The sequence below is a fragment of the Trichomycterus rosablanca genome, chromosome 20 (genome assembly GCF_030014385.1).
Source record: "Trichomycterus rosablanca isolate fTriRos1 chromosome 20, fTriRos1.hap1, whole genome shotgun sequence".
Taxonomy (NCBI): Eukaryota; Metazoa; Chordata; class Actinopteri; order Siluriformes; family Trichomycteridae; genus Trichomycterus; species Trichomycterus rosablanca.
The window spans coordinates 23,544,165-23,569,301 of NC_086007.1; the positions used below are offsets into that span (position 1 = coordinate 23,544,165).

General features: G+C 37.7%; 1 protein-coding gene across 1 annotated transcript in view; it reads right to left on the reverse strand.

Moving 5' to 3' along the window:
* Positions 1 to 15,788: 15,788 nt before the first annotated feature.
* The window catches only part of phldb1b (pleckstrin homology-like domain, family B, member 1b), a 53,328-nt gene continuing 43,979 nt past the window's right edge, over positions 15,789 to 25,137 (reverse strand). The window contains exons 22-24 of the mRNA XM_063016631.1: positions 20,272 to 20,357; positions 19,550 to 19,579; positions 15,789 to 18,565 (exon numbers count right to left, since the gene is read on the reverse strand). Coding sequence (XP_062872701.1) covers positions 18,425 to 18,565; positions 19,550 to 19,579; positions 20,272 to 20,357 — 257 coding nt within the window. The 3' untranslated portion in view covers positions 15,789 to 18,424. The remainder of the gene's footprint in view (positions 18,566 to 19,549; positions 19,580 to 20,271; positions 20,358 to 25,137) is intronic.

The window sequence follows — 25,137 nt, forward strand, 5'->3', positions numbered from 1 at the left end:
ACTGTATTTTGTTCAGTTTAGTCATTCAAATTAATTTGAAGACACCTCTTTTTTCTTGTTAGCCTCTATAAGCTGCATTTTAATAGCTTTTATTTCCTCAAATTTAAAGCTAAAAAATGAGCTTACAGATCTGACATTAAAGTGGATAATCAGTACTTTAGCATGTTGGTTCTCAATAGGTTCAAGTTGAAATGTTCATTGTTGCATATCATGGCATCTAATTATCCTCTTTTATAAGCGCTTTTCTTTCATTGCACACAGCGTTTGTTCTTTTTTCCACAGGAAATACTGTCTTTGTGATTATGAAATAAAAGGAGTTATTATTAGACACACTGGGGCCAGACCTAGCAAACTAAGAATCACCATGAAACATTGAATATAATTTCAATAAGTTGTTTAAATATTTTTTCCAGCAATATTTGTCTTAATTATATTACTAGAGCTCTTGCTGTTACATTGTTTAGTTTATTGTTGTTATGTTTATGTAATTTTATGATCTTTAACTGAAAAGCAATCTCATTTTGATTTGTGAAAATATTTAATTGTAACTATGCTTATTTTACTAACTTGTATCCACATTTATATGAATCAGATCTGAATACTTAGAGTAAAAAAGTAAAATGGGAAAAGGTTATTAAAAGTTTGTATTATTATTATTATTATTATTATTATTATTATTATTATTATTATTATTGGGCTTAAAAAGTGACTGCAGCAAGCATAAAAGCTGAATTACAGTGTGTTAGCAAAAGAAAAACCAAAAAACTGTGTCCTCTACCAGACTGACCTACAGAAAACTGCAGTGTTTTCTAAAAGATTATTTTTTTCAAATGCATCAATTTAGTGTCAAATATTTTAGAAATACTTAAAATATTCTTTAATAAATGTATTTAATAAAATATTAATATTTCATATGAATGATCTGAACAATTACAGTCTCATATAAATAGTTAAATAAATAAATTTAAGTTGCTTTTCAACCACAACTTTTCAACCACAACTCTTCAACTGTCAGGTCTCCATATCAATCAGATCCAGAGTAAAGTTTTAAAATAGCCCAAGTTCTAAATGTTGAAAGTAACTGAGCACATTCTTTTACACTCAATATAATTTGAATTTTAACATAAAATCTTTTATTTTTTTAATTGATTGTGGATTGATCTGTACTTTTGTATTTATTTAAAGCTGCCTTGTTTATTTCCTGCCTGATTAGAAAGACTTCAGATTTGTTCCTGCAATTTATGAAAAGAAAAATCATTTAAAATATTTATTGTTCATATTTTTCTAATTTACTTCTGTAAATTATCCAAAACACTGACTAACAATAGAATTTAGCATTGATGTTAAATGATGTGAACCTGGTTTATGGACTGTTAAACTGAAAACCTGACAGCAGTGCAGCTTATTGCTGTATATTGATTTTCAGTTACACAGTTTGAACAAATAAGATAAGTGCATTCTTCAGCATCCTATATCTGCTGCCGATCTGGATTTGAAGCACAAACCTAGACGAGACAAGAAGAGGCACACACACTACCTGTGTACTACCAGGTGAGGGATGACCTTGTGAGTAACATGAAATATTTAGGCCTCATCACAAATCTGCAATCCAGCTTGTGTTTCTCAGTGTGCAACTATTTGTCCGAATTTCTTTTTTTTTTAAAGGTCAGTGAGGGGCTCATGGCCAGAAGGAATAAAGAATGATATAACAGCCCTCAGATGTCCACGGGTTTGATCTCCTTTAGAGTTGGAGCTCTGGGGTACGTGGATCTACTGTGATGGAACTGATACTGAGCTCTGCAGCCTGTAGAAGTGCTTACCAGCAGGAAACTGGATGCCAGTGGAGCATCAGCAGTGTGACTAGAAATTCATGCAAATTGCTCCTGATTTCATTTAAAGACATTGCTGTTCTTTTTACACAGTGTGCATTAATTATAATGATAATGGATGAAATAGATAAAATTATTTACCAACAACCTGTATGTCAAAATGTACAGTGCCATATCAACAAGCCTAAACAATTTTGGCTTAATAGTCTGTTTTACCACCGGTTTATCCTTGTCAGGGTCATGGTGTGTCCGATTAATTGGGCAAAAGGCAGGAAACACCCTGTACAGGTCGCCATTTTAATAAGTAAGGGAAAACAGAAGCTACCTGGCAACCCTAACAAGAACACACGAGCTGGCCAAATGCAGATAGTAATGCATTTATTAGTTTTCCTCTTACTACCCACTCAGGTTTTAATCACAGAGAAAATGTACTAACGTTTTGCAAAAAAACTAATGAAATAAACGTGTTTTCCCTGTTTCCTATTGTGTTCTTGTTCTCATTTTCTTTAATAAGCCAGTGTCATATTTTGCATCAGCTTTATCCAGTTATAAAAAGTTTATTAGGCTACCATGACTGGGCAAAACTGCTGAGCATTTAAGTAGGAGGGATGACATTAAAGAGATAATAACCGCCCCTATCTCCAATAGATTTTTCCTCCCTTTTTGCATTGTTTCAGTCTGGATTTGCTCAGCCTTTTGGCCAAAGAGGTTGGCCAAAGAGGTTGGCCAAAGGCTGCAGGTTAGCATCCACCTTCTGGACACGTCTAAAGCCTCCGGCCACATATTGACACTGGCCAGTGTAACACACAAGTGGACTACACTACTCTCTCTCTCTCTCTCTCTGTATTCTTCTCCTTCTTTTTTCTGTTTTTAGACACCCATGGCATTGCCAACCTTATACAGTACATACTTGACCCAAGACCAGCATCTTTCTCTCAGTCACATGGAAATCCATTATTTTCTATTTTATTTTCACCATCCAGTGGTGATTATTATTATTTGCCTTTATTTAACCAGGCAAGACATTAGGGAACAAGTTCCTATTCACAGTGACAGCCTGTCAAGTGCCAAGGAGCACTTGTGGAAAAAGGAAAACAAAGAAGAGAGGGACATGGGGGAAAAGAGAGCAAAGAGAAGAGAGAAACATCACACAACACATGACATAAAGTAATTACAAGTATCATTAAATATGCCTTTGATTTAATTCTTAAAAACAGCACCTGAAATGAGTTCTTTCTAACAGATTCCAGCTGTTGGAAGCAGCAAATTGAAATTATAAGGGGCAGAAGAGAGTATTTGATTTAAGGGCTTTTACTTCGATATATTGTGAGGACCTTTTATTATACTTGGCAACAGACACCGGCTGCAGTAACTGAATTAGATAAGAAGGCGAGTAACCAAGAAGAGTTAATCAGTTAACAATAAACATAATCAGTTGATATTACGATGCGTATGCAAAGATGGACATTTAATCAGGGAGTACAGAGAGCAAAGGTGTGTTTTTATAGGGAGGAGTGGTGGCAAAAACTTTATACAGTAGATTCCTCCACCAGGCAAGAACGTTATACCCCAACCAGCCTTTTCTCACTCAAACACAGCAGATTGTGTATGATTAGGACCACCAAGATTCAATCTCTGTTGCAAAGAGCTAGATTATTACACTGCTGCAATATTAGATATGTTCAATTAGCACAGTTATTGCTCCAAACTTCTTAAGAACATAAAACTAGTAAGTATCTAATAACTTTCTTCACTTGTTGTAACTTCCATGACACATCAGCAGATTTTCTCAAACTGTCCTGTCCTGTTTTATTTATTTATTTATTAAGTTTAGTTGGAGTTGTGACTGCAGACATGCTGATGCATGGTTGTTGCATTACAGGACCCTGACTCAATCCACATTGCTCATGATTGAATCAGTACATGGCCGAGGGCATCGTGGATCTCTCTTTCTACAAGCCCTGGGGCCACTCACTGGGATTACATGATACTTACCGGGGATGAACAGCACCTTCAGCCGAGCATCGCCTAAAAACTGGAAATCAAGGAACATGGTTAGGAGTTCAGACCAAGCTTTCAGAAATAAAGAGGTTTTGGTTGCCAGGTATTATTAGTAAAAGGATATTTGTTATTTTGTTTCTAATTATTTAGTGCTGCAGTTTAATAATGATATGGTAACTAAACATGCACCTATTTTAATTTGTCACACTTACCACTACAGTATGCTCTTGCTTGAGTTTTATTTTTATACTGTCCGTATTGCAGTTGTTGGCAGAAAATGTAGGAATTTCATTTCACAACTTTACTGTTTTTGTAACTAATGCAGCAGCAGTACTTGTCTTTTTGGGGCTCTGTTAGTTGCTTAATGTTGCTTTAGAAATTCCCCAGTCAAGGTGCTTAATGTTTCAATAGATTATATATACTGCCGTTTGGCATCGTTCTTGGCAGATGAGTTTGTGATTTAGTAATGTTATAGTAAAGCTCCTTTTCGGTGCTGTTTCTGTTATTGTGTACACCTGTTATTCTGTTGAGTATTTACAAGTGAAAAACTTGCCTTTAAGTTTTTCAGACAAGTCAAAAGCCAGAAGTGTGAAGATTTGAAACAGATAGACACAACGCCATAAAATAAAGAGGAGGAAGGTTGTTTCTGAAAGACGGGATGAACACTTGAGTGATGAGAAGTCTGAGTGTCTATAGCATCACTGTCAAAATCTGGATGAAGACGTGTTACATCAGTGAAGTTCTGTCAACAAAAGCAGCAGCAACAACATTTTACAACAAGTTACATGTCAAGCATGTCTGTATAAGAGTACAGTGCAAAGGTTTGATCCCTGTTTTTTTTCTTTTTTTATTGATGCATTGACGTCCTGTCTGTTGTTACTGCATTTTGCCTAGTGACTCCAAGGAATCCAGACCCTGACAGGATAAAGCGATGGTAAAAACATGAAAATGAATAAATAAATGCATGAATGCAAAAGGAATTGGTGCTCAGTTGGCACAATGGTAAATTGCACTGGCTCACTATTGCTGGGATCAAGAGTTCCAATCTTCAGTGGTGCTATTGGCAAACAGACATGATGGTATGTGTCTGAAGGACGTATGGTTGCTCTACGATGGGAAAGTGTCCTGTCTGGATGGTATTAATGCATTGCACCTGTGATTCTAGATTCTACCACTCCAACAAAAATAACGATGCACATAATACATTTACATTAGTTACACTATTTGACCAAAGGTATGCACAAACTGACCACAGCATAACAGAGCCACTGGAAAAGGTGGACAGAACACGGGTAGTGCAGAACTAATAACTGGTTGTCACAATATGCCATCTGTGACAAGTTGGGCAGATAGCCTAACGGTTAAGGTATTGGACTAGTAAGCAGAAGATTGCTGGTTCAAGTCCCACCACTTCCAGGTTGGCACTGTTGGGTCCTTGAGCAAGGCCCATGACCCTCAATAGCTTGGACTGTAAACTGTAACTCACTTTGGATAAAAAAAATTTAAATGACAACTAAGGTTTCTCGATCTTTCCTTTTTTCTGAGAACTAACACAAGTCACCAATGGCAAAACACGAACATTAAACCCACATCATCAACCGGCACAGTCCGCCTTAAACAACCAGCTTAAACCAAAACAGCTGGTTGATGCAATGCTATCATAACACAGTATAAGAATAATTTAACCCCTTAATATTCCGTCATGATTTCACATTTTCAGCATCAAAATTATTTAGGCTTTTTAATCAGACAGGAGAAAAAATAGAAGCAATTTCACAATGAAATCTTATGCAGAAATGCAAACATCATTATGACAAGATTATAAAAGTAATCTACAGGATTTCAAAGGCTATAAAAAATATAAAAAAAGAAAGAAATGGTACCAAAAAATAGAGACTAGACCTCTGACCATGGGATGGTTGGATACCTATTTTAAAACATTAGACATTAATCTAAAGCCCCCCATGCAGCTATAACAGTCTCTGAAGTGTGTCTTTGGAAATTTGAGCCAATTCAGTCAAAAAGCATTGGCTCTCAGTCATTGTTACAATTTATCCCCAAGATGTTCATTGGAGTTGAGGTCAGAGATCTGTGCCAGGTACTGCTGGTACAGGAAAGGACTTTCTCTGTTATGTTGCCGCAAATTTGGAAGCACTTTTTTTTTTAGCTTTAAATAACAGATTTTATGCACATTGGGTGTGGTTGAAAATTTTAATCGTTTATTAGGACGGGTGTATACTGTCTGTATGCAACAGGTGTATGCAACCTTTTAGGTGAATTGTTCTCATGAGGTGGGGGTATTGAAATAAACATAGTTATTGTTTACTGATTTGTTCATGGTTTCATTCATTGATTAGCTGGAATTTAAAAATTAAAAACCAAAAGGTGAAAAGAAAACTGAGCAGAACCATAAAAACAGAATTTACACACCACAAAATAAAGAAAGCCCTGAGGATAATTGGTTGATGCAATGGTATCAAAACACAATATGATGACTTCAGAAGGTATTTGGTCGGATAACGGTGAGTATATTTGCTTTAAAAAAATTAAAGCTGTATTTTTTATGATGTAATTTTGACAAGATAATGAGGTTCAGTATTTAAGGGTAATAAGAATGCCTATGGGATCCTGTAAGATGAGTATACAGGATGTACAATAATAATTTAGTGTACTAATGAATTTAGATTTAGATAGAATCAAATTAGAGCATTAGCAAAAGAGTTAATATTGTAGGTCCAAGCTGGGTGGAGATGAATAAGGCAATTAGGTATCATATTAAAAAAAAAGGTCCAGTAGTATTATGATTGGTCCTGTAAAACAAAGAGCTGCGTTAGAAATGTAGTAATACTGAGGATTTGAATTTTACATCTCTGAAGGTCTGGCAGTACCATATTCTATATATATCATCATGTCTTAAAAAGGATAATTATAGACACCTATGTTATTGTTTCAAAGCTGCTTTTTTTGGAAATTGTACCTTATTGTATTTACATTATAAATATATACAACCTCAATTCCAAAAACAGTGGGACAAAAAAAAACAGACCTGTATTAAATTAAATACAGTAAAAAAACAAGATATTAAACTAAGCTATTATTTTTTATAACTTGTATAACAATGTGTATTCTTAATCTGCTGTATTTGTATTTATCTGTAGTTTTAATAATGTCATGGACTGTAGATGGTGAAATTTCTAAATTCTTTCCAGATGTGTTTTTCTTAAACTGTTGTACCATTCCTTTATGCTGTGTTTCACAAAGTAAGCAACTGCACCTTTTGTTTGTGTTTTTTAATACACAATCATGGCAGCATGCAAAAAATTATTGAATTATATCTGCCCAGTCATTAATGTGTGTTGATTATACATTATTGGAGTCCAAATCTGAGACTTTGGGACAATAGGAAAATGCTTTTCTGTGGGATCCATTGTTAACATGTGCCCAGTTTCAAAAAAATTTTATGCAATATTTAAATAAAATACCTTGTGATTACATGTATAACAAAACCTAATAAACTGACAACTTTGATAAACTGACACGTGTGTTCACTCAGTGCTGAATCAGTACTAAACTGTATTGCAGTAAAACAGGTCAGGATTCAAATTGTAACTTTAATAATGTATTAGGCAATTTACGTTTCTATATGAGTTAAGTAATCTACTTACAGTCTGTTTAGGGAATATTAAAGCACTTGGGTTTGGAGTTAGCCCCTTGCTATTCCTCAGTTCCTCAGTATTTTGCTGCTCCTCCTAATGAAGCTCTCAGGTTTTATTTACTGTTAGCGCATTGCTATCTTTAATAAGCTGCTTACTGAAAGCAGGAGCAATACCAGGTCAGATCTTAAGTGTTTTATATCACTGTATTCTGTCTCTAACATGTATCTGTGCTTTTAAATGCATCTTATTGTATAAAATGATCAGTTTGTTGCAAATTCTAATAAAGGTCTTGAGTTTAATGTACTGTACGTTAGCCCAATGCTAGCACTAAGTTAGTTCCTGACCAAGAGCTGAAATATTATGCTGCCTAATTCTTCTGTGTTTTTTAGAACTGTGTTCTTGTTCTCACATGTATACTTGTTTTAAATTGCTCATATAATGTGTTCACTTGGTTTAAATCTATAATTAAGCTTTATGAAGTTTTGTTTACTGTTAGCCAGTTGCTGCTCGTAAGTTAGCTGCATACAAGAAGCAGGAGCAACACCCTGTCAGATCCTTCATTCTGTTTCTGAAGGGATCATAAAATGGGTTTATTTTGTTGGTCACACTCAAACAAACTCAGGACTAAATTGATTTTAAGCTAAATTTACATAGACAGATTTTAAAGATTCTAATTTTATTAGAGAAAACAGAGAAAAAACAAAGCCTGACAGTTCCCCCTCAGGCAGTTTGAATGTTTTGAAGCATATCTCGGCTCAGTCTTTGTGGCGCACGGTAAATCAACAGTGATTATGTGCTAGCATTTAGAGGACCAGACTAATAGCAGTACTTCTTCATATATTTTTAAAACAATGAAACGACTATACACTGCACAACTAAAGGTTTTAGTAGCTCTGGGCTTGTGCAGAACCCTAAGAAATGTTTTATCTCAGTGGGTAAACTCATCCACAATAAGCGGTAGGTGAGCCGCCAGGTCAAGCAGAATGCTGCGAATGCTGTTTGAATCTCAAACAAGCCGGCAAGCATAAATAACTTAACTCTCCTTAAATTGTACCAGTTTTGACAGCTCCATGCAGCTGAATGCAAGTATCGCCAAATATTCTTAATCTTTTCGTCTAATGGTTAGTGCATGGAATGCATTACCAAACAAGGTTGCGAGTGCCCGCGGCTCTTAAAGGAATTCAGTGCTGCTAATAATGGCCATTGTGGTGTTAGTCTGATTTTATATTACTTGTTTGTAATCAGATATCTCTCGGGGTGTGCAGTTTTTGCTGCCTGAAGGTGGCCAGCAGTCAGATGAAAAAAAATCATATACCTTAATCCTGGCTTGAAACATGGAAATGAGGAGCAAAAACATCTCAAAAAGACACCTAAAGTACTATTAGGTGTATCAGACATCACAGTGTTAAAATTTGCTAATATTTAATATATAACATTTAAAACCTTATGTGTTTTATATACACAGAGCTTTCATTTTTAAAGCTTTAATATAACATCCCTACCCCAGCAATCCATTTGTAAAGAAGCTGCCTATGTAGGCATTTTTTCTGCCTGCTACACATTGACAAGTGACCAAAATATAGTTTGGATGGTTGGCTTATTGCATCATTGGGGTTTAAACTCCTGTTTTCCAGTCGATAGTGCGGATGCTCTTCTGTGGTGTAATTTGGGAAATTTTATTGTAATGCCCAGCCTCAAAATATATTCTTTCTACAAAAAATCAAGCATTTTAGTCTGTAACAATCAGAGAAATTTGCCTATAACATCCTGCTAGGACTTTTAAACCTCTGATTACATTTTTTGCTCAACACTGAATTACATTGGATTGCAAAAAAAAATTTACTGTAATTATGACTTATATTCTTGATATATTTTTACATTATTTATAATGAATCTGCAGTAGTTACCTGTGGTTTAACTGTGGTTTAATCTTGCTATTGGGATAAATAATACGCAACCAGGATCTGAATTAATCAGTTAATGCTGCCTGCAGGCTCCCTGGTTACATGGGGAGAATGTCTCAGACTCCTCACAGACAGACACGGAGGTTCAAAACCAGGTTCTTAGGACCCTAATGCAAAGCAGCACCCAACCTACCGGCTTTAACCTTATTTTTAGTTCAAATTTAGTTGCACACCAACCGGGTTGAATTATTTTGTGAAAATCCACCTGTCCATTACAAAGCCTTTGTGTTTGTGGATATGTGTCTTTGTTTATTAAGTGGCTCTCATGATGACAATAAAGTCTAAGTCTGGTCTAAGTCTAGAACACACCTCTGGTGCTTAGCTGGAGCAGCAGTCTAATGTTTAAGTCCATCAGTGCTTAGACTGGTCGGCCACTTGACACACACAGACACGGCCGTGTCTGAGTCAGGAAAGGCCGGATGAGGGGTCAACCATCCTGTGACAGCTTTACACGTGTCTGGGGAGCCGTGTTCTAGCCTAAGGCTCTACTTGGTCCGGCAGGGTGTCATGAGGCAGCAGGGGGCGCCAGAGTACAGGGAAATTGGAAATACCCAAATTAGAACGATGCACATTGGAATTAAACAAAAAGGTCATTTTAAGTTCTTATAGTTAACTTCTGTATTGGGATCGTGGGGACTCACTGGCTTTCTGTAGAAAGTAGAGTAACATTTAAAACTTTGCTTTTGAGGTATTACTTCCTCTTACTGCTTCACTAGAGACTGAAAGTCGGAGCCCTGTGCTCAATCACAGAATTTAAACCAAGATTTAATTTAAAAAAAGATTTCATTGTTTAATAAAGCTTACAAGGAGAGAAAAGCAAGTATTCAACCATGTTTTGTTATTTCATTTTTGGTAATTAAGTTCCAGTGCAAATAAAAAGTACATATTTATTACAATATACAAATATATACACATATACTTCTTTCTGCATGGCTTAATTGCCCTTGACTTGACAGGCCACTGCTCCATATTATCTACATTTTTTGGACCAGAACACCCACATGCCAACTCAGGTCTTCAACGTGAACCTATTTCTGAGATCCAAGCGTGCCTGCCAGGTAAGATTTCAATTTTTCAGTGTCTTCTCAGCGACAGAATCATCTCCCACCTCCAGTTTATACACCCCAGCAATTCATTTCATTCTGCTAAGGTGTAGGAATCCGAATCTTAATACAGGAGTGAGAATAAGGGGTATTTTTGGGTTCCTGCTACCTTGTATTGCTTTGCTGAACTTTTATATGATCTATTATTCTGTTTTCTGAATGTCTTTGTATTGTTTATGCAATTTCTAGTCTTCATTAAGGTTTAAATGTGTCTTTTTAGCACTTCAGGTTCACAGGTGTATAAATAAAAAATACTGTTGTGGATTTAAGGGTTGTGGATTTGGTCTTTTAATGCAAACAAAATTAAAGTGGTCTTTCAAAAAAATTGATCAAAACAAGAGTACTACTAAACTAGGGATACACTAATTTCTGTAGCTAGTCACTTTATATTAAAGCACATTTCTATTAAAGCATCTTAAACGCTCACTAATAAAAACATGGCAGTTCCTTAATACTTGGCTAGCATTTAATGATACAACAGTAGCAAAATGATCACTTCTGGACATTACCTTATACAGGGTAGAATTCTGGCTCTGGTTTTTATGACTGTGATTGTGTTGCACTGATTTGATCTAATGAGACCCTAAAAATTTCACTTTCGGTATAAGCAGAGCAACTTCAGTTTGTCTGCAGTTCCCAAGTCATTAGGTTTTGCTTAGGAACCTGTAATCCTAACACATCTCTGTGATGATTTAATATGACAGTATAAAGTTTTGGGCTTCACTTTTCTCAATTTTGAAGTCTTGCGATGATTTGTTTTGCCCACGGATGCAAATAAATGTCAGAATAATGCAGAGATGTTATCTGTTTGGCAAATTAATATTATGTATTTTTGATCTATACTTCCAGATAAACAACTAGACACATATAGTGGTGACCAACCCGAAACAACTTGTCGGCCAAAAGTATTTGGACACCACCTTTAATGAGTACTAATGAGTTCAGGTCTTGCCGCCACAACCCATTGCTTACATGTGTATAACATCAATTCAATAAAATAAATTATATGATTCAAACTTTGTGGCAACAGTTGAGTGAAGGTGCTTTCCTGGCCCAGCACGACAAATTTGGTTTGGAGGAACTCCAGTGGCCTGCACAGAGTCCTGATCTTATTAAACATGTGAATGTGAATCAGAATGTTAATTGCAAATGCACACAAATGCTCTGTTGACTGAATCGAAATTCCCACAAGTACACTCCAAAATAGTATTTTTATAGTATTTTTTTAAATCAAAATCTATTTTCTTTTTTTGTACTTTGCCAATTAAAAGTTACGTCAGCATTCAGAGCAGCAGTGTCCCAAATCAGACACTGTTTTATTAAATGTCTCATCTTGCATTTTGAATGGTTTAGTTACACACTATGTAGCACATTTAATGCATTTTGGACACAGCCAGAAAATCCCTTCTCAGCAACAGAATCATCTTCCACTTCCAGTTTATACGCCCCAGCATTTCATTTCATTCTGCAAAGATGCAGAGATCTGAATCTTCATACAGGAGCGAGAATAAGGTGTATTTTTGGGTTCCTGCTACCTTGTATTGCTTTATATTACTATACTGTTTTCTGTCTTTAATTTTGGTTGTGTCTTTTAGCACTATATATATACAGTATATATATATATATATATATATATATATATATATATATATATATATATATACAGTGTATCACAAAAGTGAGTACACCCCTCACATTTCTGCAAATATTTTATTATATCTTTTCATGGGACAACACTATAGAAATAAAACTTGGATATAACTTAGAGTAGTCAGTGTACAACTTGTATAGCAGTGTAGATTTACTGTCTTCTGAAAATAACTCAACACACAGCCATTAATGTCTAAATAGCTGGCAACATAAGTGAGTACACCCCACAGTGAACATGTCCAAATTGTGCCCAAAGTGTCAATATTTTGTGTGACCACCATTATTATCCAGCACTACCTTAACCCTCCTGGGCATGGAATTTACCAGAGCTGCACAGGTTGCTACTGGAATCCTCTTCCACTCCTCCATGATGGCATCACGGAGCTGGTGGATGTTAGACACCTTGAACTCCTCCACCTTCCACTTGAGGATGCGCCACAGGTGCTCAATTGGGTTTAGTCCATCACCTTTACCTTCAGCTTCCTCAGCAAGGCAGTTGTCATCTTGGAGGGTGTGTTTGGGGTCGTTATCCTGTTGGAAAACTGCCATGAGGCCCAGTTTTCAAAGGGAGGGGATCATGCTCTGTTTCAGAATGTCACAGTACATGTTGGAATTCATGTTTCCCTCAATGAACTGCAGCTCCCCAGTGCCAGCAACACTCATGCAGCCCAAGACCATGATGCTACCACCACCATGCTTGACTGTAGGCAAGATACAGTTGTCTTGGTACTTCTCACCAGGGCGCCACCACACATGCTGGACACCATCTGAGCCAAACAAGTTCATCTTGGTCTCGTCAGACCACAGGGTATTCCAGTAATCCATGTTCTTGGACTGCTTGTCTTCAGCAAACTGTTTGCGGGCTTTCTTGTGCGTCAGCTTCCTTCTGGGATGACGACCATGCAGACCGAGTTGATGCAGTGTGCGGCGTATGGTCTGAGCACTGACAGGCTGACCTCCCACGTCTTCAACCTCTGCAGCAATGCTGGCAGCACTCATGTGTCTATTTTTTAAAGCCAACCTCTGGATATGACGCCAAACACGTGGACTCAACCTCTTTGGTCGACCCTGGCGAAGCCTGTTCCGAGTGGAACCTGTCCTGGAAAACCACTGTATGACCTTGGCCACCATGCTGTAGCTCAGTTTCAGGGTGTTAGCAATCTTCTTATAGCCCAGGCCATCTTTGTGGAGAGCAACAATTCTATTTCTCACATCCTCAGAGAGTTCTTTGCCATGAGGTGCCATGTTGAATATCCAGTGGCCAGTATGAGAGAATTGTACCCAAAACACCAAATTTAACAGCCCTGCTCCCCATTTATACCTGGGACCTTAACACATGACACCAGGGAGGGACAACGACACATTTGGGCACAATTTGGACATGTTCACTGTGGGGTGTACTCACTTATGTTGCCAGCTATTTAGACATTAATGGCTGTGTGTTGAGTTATTTTCAGAAGACAGTAAATCTACACTGCTATACAAGTTGTACACTGACTACTCTAAGTTATATCCAAGTTTCATGTCTATAGTGTTGTCCCATGATAAGATATAATGAAATATTTGCAGAAATGTGAGGGGTGTACTCACTTTTGTGATACACTGTATATATATATATATATACAGTATATAATATATTTTTGACCTGGCTGTTTATGCCCCATGTAAATAACATCAGGTTCACAGGTGTATAATTCAAAACATTTTGAATGGTTTAGTTACACACTATGTAGCATATACAGTGGTGTTAAAAAAAATAGCAGTCCAACACCATTAACTTGATAAATCACTGTTTTTAGTAGAAATGCTATTTCTACATAGCAAAAATTTTACTTGAAAGTGTAGTAGAGTAATGAAAACAAAACAAACCCAACAATTAGGACATGCATGCCGCTCATTCTGAGTAATCGAAGCATTGATTGAAAGGGGCTTGTTCAAAATAATAGCAGTGAGAATTTCAATTGGTGAAGCCATTCATTCTGTAGAAGAACGGGTGTCAATTTGGGCCCTTATTTAAGGTAGGAGGGGGGCAAATGTTGCACAGGTTGGTCATAGCACATTTCCTTTTGAAATACTGGGTAAAATGGGTTATTCCAGACATTGTTCTGATGAACAGCATACTTTGATTAAAAAGTTGATTGTAGAGGGAAAAAACATACAGAGAAGTGCAGCAAACTATAGGCTGCTCAGCTAAAATTATCTCAAATGTCTTGAAGTGACAACCAAAACCTGAAAGACGCAGAAGGAAGCGTGGAACTACTGTTTGATTGGATCAAAGAATAGCCAAAATGGCAAAGGTTCAGCCAATGATCACCTCCAGAAAGATCAAGGAACATCTGAAGTTACCAGTGAGTACAGAAGATGATTAAGTGAAGCCAATTTACCAGCAAGAACTCCTTGCAAAGTCCCGTTGTTAAGAAAACGACACGTCCTGAATGGGTTCAAATTTGCCAAGGAACACATTAACTGGTCCAAAGAGAAATGGCTCAACATTTGTGGACTGGTGAAAGCAAAATTGTATTTTTTTGGTCTAGTGGCTGTAGACAGTATGTCAGACGGCCCTCGAGCACTGAATTCAAGCCAAAGTACACTGTGAAGACAGTAAAGCATGGTGGTACAAAATGATGATATTGGGATGTTTCTCATACCATGGTGTTACGCCTAGTTATCACATACGAGGGATCATGGATCAATTTAAATATATTAGAATACTTGAGGAGATCATGTTGCCCTATGTCGAAGAAGAAATGTCCTTAAAATGGGTGTTTCAACATGACAATGACCCAAAACATCTTGGTTACAAACAAGATTGAGGTAATAGAGTGGCCAGCCCAATCCCCTGACTTCAATCCCATAGAGAACTTGTGGGCTGACATCTGAAATGCGTTCTTTTGAGGCAAAACCCAAAATTGCAGAAGAACTGTGGAATGTAGTCTAATCATCCTGGACTGGAATACCTGTTCAGAGGTGCCAGAAGTTGGTCGACTCCATGCAACACAGATCTCGGAAACAATTGTTCTGCCACTAAATATTAGTTCAGTAATTTAAACTAAAGTAAAAACTCAAACATTTTTAGTTTATAGATAATTTTTTTGAGAAAAATGCTGGCACTGCTATTTTTTTGAACAGCCTAATATTCATTTTTCTTAATAATCTGTAAATGATGAACACAAACTGGCTCAATTTTGTTAATGTTTTGATTTAGAATTGAAAGTGTAGTATTTTCAGTGCATTTGCATTCATGGAAATAAAATGATTAGAGTAGAATAGAATGATTTTGTGCTTTATTCACTTTTTTAAAATCACTGCTATTTTTTTGAACACTACTGTACGATGCATTTTGGACACAGCCAGAAAATCACTTATTAACAAAATCTGCATAGGTAAAAGTCACCAGATGACACACCAATGCTAGTTCAGTGCCATACATACTCAAACGTTGATGAAATTCACAAACACGGAATCTCGTAACATAATTGTAACATGCACTGCAATTCAAGTTAAGCACAAACCAGCACAAAAATGCTGTGCCAACTCCAGGAAGGTCATTTTTTGTAACATCCATATAAAGGTGAGACGAGAGAATGGGTGTTTCTTATTCTTTTTAATAAATCTGGAAAAGTCCATCCAAAGTGCCACATGAACAGTACCATCATAGTGTAGAGTCAGCATGAGTGTGTGTGTGTGTGTGACAGAGATGAGATGTATTCACGTTCTTTATCCAGCCATGGTGAAATATCGGACATCAAACATTGGCAAACTAATCAGGATCAGTAGAAATGCTGAGTCAGTGTATTTGGCCGCCGCTCGAATACACGGAGGAATTTCAGGGGGGAAAGTGTGACGGCCGTGTTGAATAGTTGTTACACAAACAAAACAAGTCACATAAAAAAAAATCACAGCATAGTTCAGCCTGGTGGAAGTCTAACAGGATCTCAGGTTACACATGACCAGCTGAAAAAAAAAAAAACACTAAAGAAAAGAAAAAAAGTAGTGAAACTGAATCCAGTCTCATTTAGCATTTTAAATATCATATTAAAGCTGATACGGCATCTTTTAGAACCACACATCGCTTTTCCTCCATACATCAGACTGATCCGACTGAGAATAGAAACGTATACAAAACGTAAACAATATTTCGTTATATAGTTTGGGTCCTGCAGGTAGTCGCAGTGATGAAATGTAGGGAAATCAAGGCACTGAATGATTTGCATCGGTTTTATGAGGCTTGAAAAGTTTGTCTTGTTTGTTTGATTGTTTTGTTCACTCAGACTTCAGGTGGCAGTGAAGAAAACTCACATTTTTAGTCTTGGCAAAAAGACTCGACTACCGTATTTTATCATTTACCCTTGTTACAATGAGGCCCTGATTTACAAATCTGTTAACAAAACACTGATTCATGAGCGCAACAAGACACAGAACTGTGTACGATAAGTGGTTGTGTGGAGAATACTTTAATAAAAGACATTTTTCACGGCATTTCAAAGATATTTGAAAGGTCGATTTATAGTTTACATTTTCGGCATTTAACAGATGCTTTTATCCAAAGCAACTAACAGTTGTGACAGTATACAATCTAAGCAACTGAGGGTTAAGGGCCCTGCTCAAGGGCCCAACAGTGGCAACCTTCTGATTACCTTAACCACTAGGCTACAACTGCCCTAAATAGAATTAATTTCAGAGTTTGAGTAATTGTCCAGGGTGAGATTTAAACTGGGATCATCAAGGTTTATCACTCGGTATTCTTACCGATTGTGAAAATCTTATGATTTTAGTGAGCTAGCTAAAATCATTTAGCATTTAGCAGACGCTTTCATCCAAAGCGACTTACAGTACCATGACATCATAGTTTCTAAGCAATTAAGGGTTAAGGGCCTTGCTCAAGGGCCCAACAGTGGCAACCTGGCAGTGGTGGGGCTTTAACCAGTGACCTTTGGATTATTAGTCCAGTACTTGCCCCACTAGGCTACAACTGCCAGGCAAGATCTTGAGAGAACTCAAAACTCCTCAAATTAAAAAAATAGAATCTATTATCGTTAAATATGGAAAAAAAAAAAAAAAGTCACACATTGAGCATAAGCCAGTCAGCAATAAATCATGATTTGTCGCCAGTCTCGCTAAATTTTTACTGCTGGCATTGCTGCCAGATTTTATTAGCAATTAATTACTTCTAACCTTATTAAATCATTAATTTATAATATTTTAATTATGGACTATTATATGGACCTAACTTATGGACTGCGCTTATTTACTCAGTTTTTCCAGGTGGGAGTTTCTCCACAAGAGGGAGCTCTTCATACATTCATACATTTTTGTTAATAAAATCTTGTAATCTTAAGCAAAAATTTCAGAATCATGGCAAGCCTACTTGCACATCAGATTATTACCTGCCCTTATGTGCCCTTAATTCCAATTTTATTTTATTAATTCTCGGAAATATGCTTATACTTTGTAGGTAAACATATAGGAGCTAAATTAATCGATTTGCTCCAACTTCACCCTGTACCCTAAACTTTTAAGTAACAACCAAGACAGCAAACACACGCAACAGACAAAACAGTTCAACACTTTGACAGACACTTTGTACACAAGCACAATCTTTGTAAATAAGGGCCTCAGTATTACACGTACACTGGGGGGCAGGAGCCTCTGAGCTTTGGTGATCGAGGTTTTCGGTTCAGTCATACCGGATGTTTTTCTAAAAACTCTTGATAGAAACATTTGATATACATACTAATATATTTACTGATATATATTTTCATCTCTACATGTGCGACCTGTATAATTATTAGCTCTGATCATCAGTCAGTCAAAGCCACAAAGTCAGAGATTTGGCAACATTACACCTGAAGCACAGAAAACACTTCTAAAAAACATGAACACCTAGTAATGTAGAATAGCTGAGGAACAGCCGAGTCATGCAAACCGAAAGAATCAAAATACCATCGAAGGATCTCTGATGCCCAAAAAATACACAAAAACAATGATAGTTTGCATCTCTGATTAGTTTGACTTGTAAGAACTATTTAAGGTGTAAAAAAAAACTGTGTGTATCTGTACAGATGAACTGAATATACAACTAATTTAAAAAAAGAACGAAAAAACAATACAAAATAAAATACAAACTGTTCCTCTTGATTGGAAACGACCGGGCCAGTAAACAGGAGAAGAATTGATCTGAAGTTTCCCTGATCCTTCCACTTGAACATTTCGTCCAGTCTTTAGTTCATGAACTGCGTGTAGCCCTCTGCTCCCGTTACAATCACATCCATCCATATCCTCATGGCTTCTGCAGACGGAGCCACCATGTAGTAGAGTCTGTCGTGGGTCTTCACGCAGAACGTCAGAGAGGGATTGGGACTCTGAAACCACAAGATGGGACAAATAATCAGTAATCTACGAGGGATCTTCAAAAAGTTTCCACACTTTTATATTTTGGTTGGAAACGGTGAGGGTGGAGGAGTAGTAACTGGTCGTGACTGAGAGATTTTATGCAGTTCATTACTAGGGTGAGCCAGATACTAGACGAAGCACCTGAAGTGCATCACTGATCCATTGGAAAATGCCACACAAAACCCTAATTTTACATCTTAGGAATTTGGCTTGTAATTAACTTATTCTTAGCCAAGAGGCTAAAGTTTCTCCACAAGGGGGAGCTATTGGCACTGGAGTTGTTTGCACAAATGACACTGTGGGCTAGATCTAAATAGATTGCACCTATTGTCAGGTAAAATATAGTTACAGTTTGCTCAAAAAATTTAATTGTAAATTTTTCATGTAAATAAGAGATAATTATGCAAAAACTAAATGGTCACACAGAAACGGCAGAGATCTAAGCAGATGTTCTCCAGAAACAACTGACTGTGTCTAAGGGAGGGAAAACCAGGTGAAGGTCTACAGAGGAATACAGAAGGCATGGTTTAAAGGTTGCTTTAAATCTATCTGTAAAAGATTTAAAGAACCATGAAGCAGATTCTAGATCCTTATTCACACAGCAGAAGTCTTGAGTGCAATGGATAATCCGAAATGACTAAATGAAAGATTATTATTGGAACAGTTAACAACTGTGAATTAAAAATATCACACCTTACCAAATGTGCATGAATAAAGACACACACACACACACACATGCATTCACGCAAATTTATTTTGTAAAAAACACACTCTGTAAAACTGAAAAGGCAGGGGAAATGTGCTGGGGGAGATAGATCAGAGAATTTTTAATATTCATTTATTTATTTTGTGCCACATCTGTATATAAAGATGTGAAGTTAATACAGTTTCTCTGAGCACACAGAACTGAATGACATGCGGTATGCGTTTGGACGGAGTAAAGAAATACATACACTCGTCAGGTTGAGGTTGAAAAAGCCTTTCTGTGGGAACAGCCAGCGGAGTGAAAGAATGATCAGGAAGTCGATAAGAATGGACAGTAGTGCACAGACACATGAAATATGAAAGATAAAACATGAAAGAACAAGAGGCCATGAAACACAATGAGCATGTCAGGAACTGTAGAGGATGTGTACTCGTCGAGCACTTTATTAGGTACATCTTTCTGGTATGATTATTTTGTAAGCTACACCTAATATACAGATGATTGTTTGTTTGGATTTTACTGCCATGTTTAACATGTTTGTGTCATTTTACCGCACGATCAGTGTTATGTTTGAGTCTGCTTTTTGTAACAACATGGTACTGTGTGTTGTTCTGGTATGAGATTATCAGGTGCAGCAGTGTTGTGCTGTGAACACAGGACACTGATGGCTTTACATTTTTGGATGGCACACTGTTCTCCTGCCAGCATCAAGAGTGAGATGTTTAGTGTTATTGCAGTGCTGAGAGTGGTCAGCGGAGGTCACTTTTCATAGATAAATACGGAAGTGTACAGAGCAACAGACAGACTACAGTCAGTAATTGTATACCTGCAGTCAGTGATTGAATACATACCAGATATGTGTATGTAATAAAGTGAATGCGAGTACAAAAGCAGCAGGATTGGATAAAGTGTGAAGTAACAGAAGGATGATAATTGTGGGTAAAATAAGTGTTTCATTGGAAGATTTACCTTTGTAGCACTGCGTAAATGGTCGTAATAAACTTCCTCTATGGCCTGGAAGTAGATCACTCCCTTCAGCTTGGTCTCATGCTTATCTGTGAAGTGGGCAGAAAGAACGCAGTGTGAGAAGTGGCCCAAAACCAACATGTGCCATTAACCCATGTACAGTGTATCACAAAAGTGAGTACACCCCTCACGTTTCTGCAGATATTTAAGTATATCTTTTCATGGGACAACACTGACAAAATGACACTTTGACACAATGAAAAGTAGTCTGTGTGCAGCTTATATAACAGTGTAAATTTATTCTTCCCTCAAAATAACTCAATATACAGCCATTAATGTCTAAACCACCGGCAACAAAAGTGAGTACACCCCTAAGAGACTACACCCCTAAATGTCCAAATTGAGCACTGCTTGTCATTTTCCCTCCAAAATGTCATGTGATTTGTTAGTGTTACTAGGTCTCAGGTGTGCATAGGGAGCAGGTGTGTTCAATTTAGTAGTACAGCTCTCACACTCTCTCATACTGGTCACTGAAAGTTCCAACATGGCACCTCATGGCAAAGAACTCTCTGAGGATCTTAAAAGACGAATTGTTGCGCTACATGAAGATGGCCAAGGCTACAAGAAGATGGCCAACACCCTGAAACTGAGCTGCAGCACAGTGGCCAAGATCATCCAGCGTTTTAAAAGAGCAGGGTCCACTCAGAACAGACCTCGCGTTGGTCGTCCAAAGAAGCTGAGTGCACGTGCTCAGCGTCACATCCAACTGCTGTCTTTGAAAGATAGGCGCAGGAGTGCTGTCAGCATTGCTGCAGAGATTGAAAAGGTGGGGGGTCAGCCTGTCAGTGCTCAGACCATACGCCGCACACTACATCAAATTGGTCTGCATGGCTGTCACCCCAGAAGGAAGCCTCTTCTGAAGTCTCTACACAAGAAAGCCCGCAAACAGTTTGCTGAAGACATGTCAACAAAGGACATGGATTACTGGAACCATGTCCTATGGTCTGATGAGACCAAGATTAATTTGTTTTGTTCAGATGGTCTCAAGCATGTGTGGCGGCAATCAGGTGAGGAGTACAAAGATAAGTGTGTCATGCCTACAGTCAAGCATGGTGGTGGGAATGCCATGGTCTGGGGCTGCATGAGTGCAGCAGGTGTTGGGGAGTTACATTTCATTGAGGGACACATGAACTCCAATATGTACTGTGAAATACTGAAGCAGAGCATGATCCCCTCCCTCCGGAAACTGGGTCGCAGGGCAGTGTTCCAGCATGATAATGACCCCAAACACACCTCTAAGACGACCACTGCTTTATTGAAGAGGCTGAGGGTAAAGGTGATGGACTGGCCAAGCATGTCTCCAGACCTAAACTCAATAGAACATCTTTGGGGCATCCTCAAGCGGAAGGTGGAGGAGCGCAAAGTCTCGAATATCCGCCAGCTCCGTGATGTCGTCATGGAGGAGTGGAAAAGCATTCCAGTGGCAACCTGTGAAGCTCTGGTAAACTCCATGCCCAGGAGAGTTAAGGCAGTTCTGGGAAATAATGGTGGCCACACAAAATATTGACACTTCAGGAACTTTCACTAAGGGGTGTACTCACTTTTGTTGCTGGTGGTTTAGACATTAATGGCTCTACATTGAGTTATTTTGAGGGAAAAATGAATTTACACTGTTATATAAGCTGCACACAGACTACTTTTCATTGTGTCAAAGTGTCATTTTGTCAGTGTTGTCCCATGAAAAGATATACTTAAATATCTGCAGAAATGTGAGGGGTGTACTCACTTTTGTGATACACTGTATATTTCTCTTTATTATATATATAACAGTTTAGCCCTTTCTTGTTCCATACAGCACGACTTGGCTTCTGGGAAAAAAAGACATGGTTTGACAAATTTGATGAAGGAAATCCAGCAGTATTAACAGAGCTCTTGATTGCAAGCTAGACGGACAAGACTAGAGTAATGGAGACTTTTACAGCATACATATTAATGCCCATGGTTTTAAAATGGGGTTTCCAGCAAGCTGATGATTGTGTTCACATACTTTAAAGTTAAATGTAATTTGAGTAATGTATCACGTTAAAAAAGAGTACGTCTGATGTAACGTTATCATATAAAAGGAATAGGAGGTAGACCTGACGTTATTTTAACAACCAGAGACTTAAATCATGTCTGAACACTCAAGTTACTGTAAAATTAATGTAATGTCTCTATGATGAGTGGATTATGATGAGACCGACAGTCCTAATAGCTTGAAATGATTTACATCAAACCTGCTCACTCGTATTATCATAACCCAGCAATGTGTCAAGTTTAAGCATGTCTCAGATAAAAAACTAAGTCTAATCATTATAACAATTCACATCTAATATCTGTATAAACCTACATTAAGATCACGTCTGATTACTTAATATTTGAAAAATACTGCATTTCACAAAGCCAGTTTTAAGACTGGGACTGCAGTAAACCACAGTGGGAGCTACGTTTTTCAAATGGAGAAAACGTTAAATAATGGTGAATTTTCCCAAAAGTGTTCAGCCTGCCGAAATCCTTTTAAAAGTAGCAGACTTTTAAAAGAACCCATACGTGCATCTAAGACGCTGCAGGCCTTACTGTCCAGAGGTAAGGTCCGTGTTCATAATACCAACATTAAAAAACCAACTGAGCTGCTAATCAAAATTTAAAAAAATACTGCCAACCAAGAGTAACATCCAAGTTTAAGTTTACATGTTTTATATAAATATAAATTTAAATTTAATCATGTCCTCCTTTTATTCTATTATATTTCTTATGAGGAGCTGAACACTTTTTATCTCAAATATGCAAACGGGTACTTCACAAATGGAGGTGAAGCAGTTATAAATAGTTCCAAGTGTTACTAACTTATTTTATAAATGTTTAATTTTATATTTCATTTTTATTAGCGTCACACCACAGGAGATTTTGCATGTTTTCCTTACAACAGGGGTGTCCAAAGTTTGCGTATTTTTTACTCCATCTGACCACCAACAAGAAAACACTGGGCTACAGACTCTTTTAATAAAACAAATAAAAATATAACAGACCTACATGATTACTAACAATTACACTTCCTTTTTATTTAAGGGACTAATGATCTATGTTTGACTGTGTTGTGTACACTGTTTTGCAGATTTCACACACCAATTATTATACTTTTTTTAATTAAACATACCCACTTCCCTCTTAAATCAGTGAATAATATTTACTTAATCTTCTGCATTCGGTGTCTAGTTCGCATTTCTTTGGAGCCGCCATGTTTAGCCAAAAACTGGGGAATGTTAATGTAGGCGTAACGTTAATGTTTTGAGTCGGGAGAAGCGTTTTAGATTAGTTTTATGCGATAGCGACACCCAGAGTTCAAACTCAGAGTTCAAACAAACTTAATAGCAGCACAACTTTCATTTTATTTCTAATTTATTTCTAAAAAATACCTCCCGAGCTGTTTCAAAAATGCTAAAATGCTAACAGGCCGCAAATGGCCCGTGGGCCGTAGTTTGGACATCCCTGCTTTACAATAAAAACAAATAAAACACATTATTGTCTGAAAGTAAAATCGTTACATAAAACATACCAGTTTGCATCACTGACACAAGTTTTCTGGAGGAAAAACACAACTTAATATACATTTATATTTGATTGTGGTCAAATCAGGAGTCATGTTACCCACACACAAATAGAGAAAATAAGGTGGGGGCAAATACTTTTTTACACAACACAAAAACATAATTTAGATTTAGATGACATGACTTAAAAGTGATAGCTTAGTGATAGTTCAGTGGTTGAAGTACTGGACCAGTAGGGCGGCACAGTGGCTAAGTGGGTAGCACTGACACCTCACAGCAAGAAGGTCCTGGGTTCGATCCCCAGGTGGGGCGGTCCGGATCCTTTCTGTGTGGAGTTTGCATGTTCTCCCCATGTCTGTGTGGGTTTACTCCGGGTGCTCCGGTTTCCTCCCACAGTCCAAAGACTTGCACGTGAGGTGAATTGGAGACACTAAATTGTCCATGACTGTGTTTGATATAACCTTGTAAACTGATTGTACTTGTGTATAGTGACAATAAAGATTCTATTCTATGAATCTTGTGTAATGAGTAACTACTGTTCCTGTCCTAATATCCTAATAAACAAACAAACAAAACAAACTGGACCAGTAATCAGCAGGTTGCTGGTTCAAACCCCACCACTGCCAAGTTGCCACTGTTGGGCCCCTGAGCAAGGCCCTTAACCCTAAAAGCATCTGCTAAATGCCGTAAATGTATTTTATTTCCCTTGTCTGTAGTAAAGTGTCAACAAAACAGCTGTTTATCAGAGACTTACGATCCTTTTATATTTTACTTCGGTCCCGCAAACATTTGACCGGAGTCGATTTGACCCGAGCCAAACATGCGAGGTAATAACACGCTGTCCTGGGGCAGTGATCAGGGAGGCAGCGACTCAGGCCTGTTATTGTGTTTGAGGCGTCTTCTCCGCCCGCGTGGCCATTAAGGGAGAAAGCGTACGTCCTGCCGAGCGCCGCGGCTGAGTGTGAAACTGAATTTCTCCGGCATTGCGGTGGATTTCATCAGCATCACACAGAACGCGTCGAGCTGCTGGATATTTGTATGCCTCCAGCTATCCCGAGGCTATCGGAAACCACAGCAGCCTTCCGCCAGCGCCAGCCGCCGCTAATTATCGTCTCTCCCCACAGTAGCAACAGCACGATAGAAAATCAGCTCCTCAGAATGATAAGGTCTTTTAATTCTCTTATAGCTCTACAGAAATCATTCATTCATTTACTGGGCTTGTTTATTTATTTATTATTTATTTACTGACGACATGCTAAACGTTATTAAAATGCGTTTTTAT